Raw genomic sequence first — 5,206 nt, forward strand, 5'->3', positions numbered from 1 at the left:
CACACCACACGAACACACATACATACGCACCCACACACACACACCACACACAAACACACACATACACACACACACACACACACACACACACACACACACACACACACACACACACACACACACACACACACATACACACACACATACACACACACACACACACTCACACTCATTACAAGGACAACCCAATTGTACCTGCACGCTGTGCATACACATAGAACCATGCAGGATATAAAAGCGTTTTTACAAATACACATGCCCGCTGCCCCAAGCTATCCATGACACGCATCACTACACATACACATCAACATCAAAATGGATTACCATAAACACGTATTTCCTTGTAGTTTCCTTGCTTAATCAGCCCTTTCCTTTCTTTTCGTGTGTGTGTGTGTGTGTGTGTGTGTGTGTGTGTGTGTGTGTGTGTGTGTGTAGGTACATGATCATGAGGGAGTGTTGGCACGCTGTTCCATCTCAGCGGCCCACATTCAGGCAGCTGGTGGAGGATCACGACCGCGTGCTGTCCATGACCTCTACTGATGTAAGACACACTCTTCCTCTCCTACTCTCCTCCTTTCCTGTCTCTCTATTCCTTTCCTCTCCTCCCCTCTCCTCTTTCTTCTCTTTCTTCACTAGTTTGTTTCTCCACTTTGTTTCCTTCCCTCCTATCCTTTCTCTACTTTTCTCTACTGTTCTGTTCTGTTCTTCTCTTCTCCTGCCTTATTTTCACTTGATATGGGCTTTCCTCTAATCTCTGTTTGTGTGTGTGTGTGTGTGTGTGTGTGTCCTCTTTGCGCTCCTCAGGAGTACCTAGACCTGTCGGTGACGTTTGAGCAGTACTCCCCCGCCTGCCCTGACTCGGGCAGCACCTGCTCATCAGGCGACGACTCTGTGTTCGCCCACGACCCGCTCCCCGACGCACCCTGCCTCCCTCGTCATCACCATGGCAACGGCGTCATCAGGACGTAGCCCTCAACACAGACCCCCCCTTTCCCCCCTCCACACACACACACACACCTCACCTTGCTTTGTAGGAAATGCTTAGTCATCCTCGTCGCTCAGTTGCACCGTGTCATAGGTTTTGAGCTGCATTTAACCCAAGGGGAAAAAAGGAGAGAGAAAACTGTTGCCAGTTTTTTAGTTTGTTTTCTATGTGAAGGATGGACATTTGTCTGTTTTTCTTTCTTCTTCCAGATATGTTTCTTTTTTTGTCTGTTTTAGAGAAATGAAAAATTCCTATTTTTGTACTCGGCCAGTTTCTTAAATCATTCAGTTGGAACTTTCTGGACAGTCATACCATTCCGTGCCTATCCAAAAAAGACACACATACCAACAACAGCAAATACACACTCGAAGGGAATGAGCGGAAAGGACAACCAAAAGTGTTGCCAAGCAACTGACTATTGAGAGGTGTGTGTGTATGTGTGTGTGAGTAAGTGAGTGAGTCTGCTTGCATGTGTGTATGTGTGTGTGTGAATGAGCCCTTAACACGTATGGCAAAGTATATCCTTTACTGCAATAGCTGAAGCCAGAACGGGACTAACCCACATGGCCAGTTCTTCCCCTCTGAACCTCAACATGCTGGCTCTCCTGGACTCCAGAAGCCTGAAGAGAGAGTTACCCCCCCTCTCCTTTTTTCTCCACGGAAGGGGGGATAAGGCATGAAGGATTGCACGGTCGATAAACGAGTGCAGAACTCAACTCATGCAATTATTCTTCCTGAGAAAAAAAAAAAAGAGTTTAAATGTGCTAGGAGGTTGGACAATACTTAAAGATGTGTGCTTTTGTATGTCCTGAAAAAAAGTTTTTATTGTAAATATATAAATATAGAACACTATGTATCATATTTGCAATCTGCAACGGTGTACTTTAAAGAAAAAAAAGAGGACTTTTTCTTTACTGACATTTTAGGATTGGAGCATTGCAATGGAGAGAACACTGCTGAAGATTGTGGAAACATTTAAATCTAAAATGATACAAAAAGGTTTTATTTGAATAATTAACTTGTATATTTGTAAAGGTATTTATAGACAATAACATACAGTTTTTAAGGTTTAAAAGATATAGTCTAGGATTTTGGTACTGTAACATTTTTTTTCAGATTTAAATTTTTCTTGTAACTTATTTACAACGGACGTGCAACATTATTTTCTCAACTGGTTTTACATTTTTTTATTTCTTTTTTGATACATCTTTTTTGTTTACAGGTGAAAGAATGTATGGAAAGTGTTAGTAACAAATCTCTTTGGATGGATATGAAAACTTATCATCAGCAACTTAGATACCAGAACAAAAACTGTTTTAAAAGAATCCAAGGAAACCAAATTTTTTTTTTTTTCTTCGTTCGTTTGTTGGTTTCCTTCTGTTCTGTTTATGTTATTTTGATAGTGGCATCAGTGTTATATGTTTGTACATCGAGACGGCTAGTGAGGTTCCCTATGCAGGCGTTAAACCCTAAGGCTTCTGTTTAATCTTAAAGACTGAACAGAAACTCACTGTCTGGAAAAGATCTCACTTAAAAGTAGGCCCTGTAGAACCTGATAATGTAATAATTTCCTGATAACGTAATAACCCTGATAATGTAATAAAAAATCCCTCATAAGTCCCTAAAAGATGTAATAAAACCTGATAATGTAATAATATCCCAATAATGTAATAAAGTGCATTTCCCAATAATGTAACAATCGCCATACCAATAATGTAATAAAATGTTACATTAATTGGAAGTTATTACATTATCAGGTTAGCCTCAATTTTGTAGAACCTGATAATGTAATAAATTCCTGATATTGTAAAAACTTTGGTCAGTGCTGAAATGTTGGGACACCAGTTATTCAGACCAAGTAGTGATGCTGTGTAGACAACCACCCACTATTGTTTTGCTCATATTTTGATCCCAATGGTATAGGCCTTTAGCCTCGCAAGCCAAACCTGTACAGCAAGAAGCTGAGGAAAGTAGAGGAAATGCATGTTGCATGATGTTTTGCAGTATATAGTGTAATTTTTAAGGGACATTGCCACACAAAATCAAAAGAGAATTTGATAAAAATCAAAAAGCGAAATGTCAGCTATTGATGATCAATGAGGACTTAGAAACTCAATGTTCTATGTGCCCATTAGCTGCCGGTCTATAACATACCAAAATGTTCTTATTTTTTCTCTATTAGTTGATTACCACTGAATATCCCTTTCACCATTGTAAAAATTGTGCATTCGCAATCATATAAAATATATACTGTATCTGCTAATAGTGAAGCAGCAGGTCTCTGGACAGCTTCACTGTTTGGACCTCTGAAACTGGAGACCTGATGCTACAGCACCAACCAAAGTTATTACAATATCAGGTAATTATTACATTATCAGGTTCTGCAAAATTATTGGGAAATGCACTTTATTACATTATCGGGGTATTATTACATTATCAGGTTTTATTACATGTTTTAGGGACTTATGAAGGAATTTGTATTACATTATCAGGAGTTATTACATTATTGGGAAATTATTACATTATTAGGTTCTACAGGCCCTAAAGCACTTTTAGATATACTAGACTTAGAAAAAACGTACATAATTATAATAAGAAATTGACTTTTAATATTTTGAAATACAGTGCCAATTAGGAGAGATTGCCTTAAAATCCTGGCACCACAATAAAATGTAAGCTCTTCTTCTTGCCAAGGATGCATCTCTTTTACATGCCATCAACATGAAATGAATGTCACTTAAACTGGCTAGGCTCTTTAAAAACAAAGTACTATGAGAAGTCCATAGGACATGTTTGCAAAAGTTGTGCCTGGCATCGGAAACCACACTGCTGCTCGCAAGTGTTTCTGCATATGAAGAAGGCTGAGGCCTAAAACCCTGAAAACTCGACACAAAGAACTATAGAGTAACTCAAACAACATACTGTAGGCTAAAGTTTTTTTGTATGTGCGAGAGTGTGTATGTGTGTGTGTGTGTGTGTGTATGTGTGTGTGTGTGTGTGTGCATACCTACGGATGCTTCATCAAAATAAATTGAAATGTTTGAATGAAATTGTAACGATGATGTTCAACGGAAATGTTCTGTAAAAGTGCCAAAAAACGTTTTCATTCTTTGAATTTTTTTCTTCTTCCCATGTTGCGTTCTTAATGATAAACAACCCCATGCTGCCTCTGGGCATACTCTGGTCCAAGTGGATTACAGGGGCTTCTGGGATGCTGTAACCCCTCAGGAGGACCTGGGAGGTACAGATGTTTACAAAGCGAATTAGAAATTGGCAATAATCAGGAAAGGAACAGAGGAGAGAGAGAAAAGAGAAGAGAGATACACATGCTGCTAGAACTGAAACATTTGTTATAGAGACAGTAACGTTGGTCTTAAATGCAGTATGTGATTTTTGTTTTTGTTTTGTTCTTGTTCCTCTAAACATTTTAATTGGCTAATTTTTCTACACGCCAAGTGCCTGAAATATGACGAGTCAAAGAGAAGAGGAAGGTAAGAGAGCAAAGGAGCCAGGAGGTGAGGAAGAGTAGCATTATCCCTGCTGGATGGAACAACTGCACTTCACATCCTGTTTGGATTGGAAGGGGAGTGTTAATCTAGATTAATAGGCAAACCAGGTCACAGTAACAGGGCCAGATTTGGAATAGTAAGGATATGTGGCACTTGTCTCGAAGGGGGAGGGGGTGGGGGGTGGGGAGCAGTGAGACTGATGCTCTTAATTTATTTCTTCCAGGCTGAGTTGAAAAGCTTTCCCTATGGTGAGAGTGCTATGACTCATCAGAGAGAAGCAGAGGTCGGGATAGGTCTGGCCCTGCCATGGCACGGATCTGCAGTAGATGTCTTCCAGACTTAGCGGCCATCTGGGTTCCTCCTGCACGTCTAATTTGTCCCCCTGTCTTTTGATCTTTGTCGTTCCTTTTGCCCTCTCTCTCTTTTTTTTTGTCCGTGAAAGTACCAGTATCGAGGTGGTGGGTGAGTTCTCAGGGAACACAGTTCCGTTCAGAAGGTTCTGAGAACATCCCATCAGGCAATGCAACCACCAAGTAACTTTTGAAAGCCATGGTGCTTGGGTTAGGGTCCAGGCTGTGTGTGTCTATAGAACACTGAGAGGGAACAGTCAGTGATGTTGCAGCTTCTGTTTACTTTGAACTCCACCCTCTGTCCTCTCCTCTACTACTGAAGGTCCCTCAGAGGGGTCCTCTCAACTGCCTGATCAGAAACT

General features: G+C 40.5%; 1 protein-coding gene across 1 annotated transcript in view; it reads left to right on the top strand.

Moving 5' to 3' along the window:
- fgfr3 (fibroblast growth factor receptor 3) overlaps positions 1-969 on the top strand; it is a gene marked incomplete at its 3' end in the record, with an annotated part of 48,863 nt that extends 47,894 nt beyond the window's left edge. The window contains exons 17-18 of the mRNA XM_080850673.1: positions 436-541; positions 805-969. Coding sequence (XP_080706799.1) covers positions 436-541; positions 805-969 — 271 coding nt within the window. The remainder of the gene's footprint in view (positions 1-435; positions 542-804) is intronic.
- Positions 970-5,206: the final 4,237 nt, after the last annotated feature.

Source organism: Sprattus sprattus (genome assembly GCF_963457725.1).
Source record: "Sprattus sprattus genome assembly, chromosome: 13".
In the NCBI taxonomy this organism is placed as follows: domain Eukaryota; kingdom Metazoa; phylum Chordata; class Actinopteri; order Clupeiformes; family Clupeidae; genus Sprattus; species Sprattus sprattus.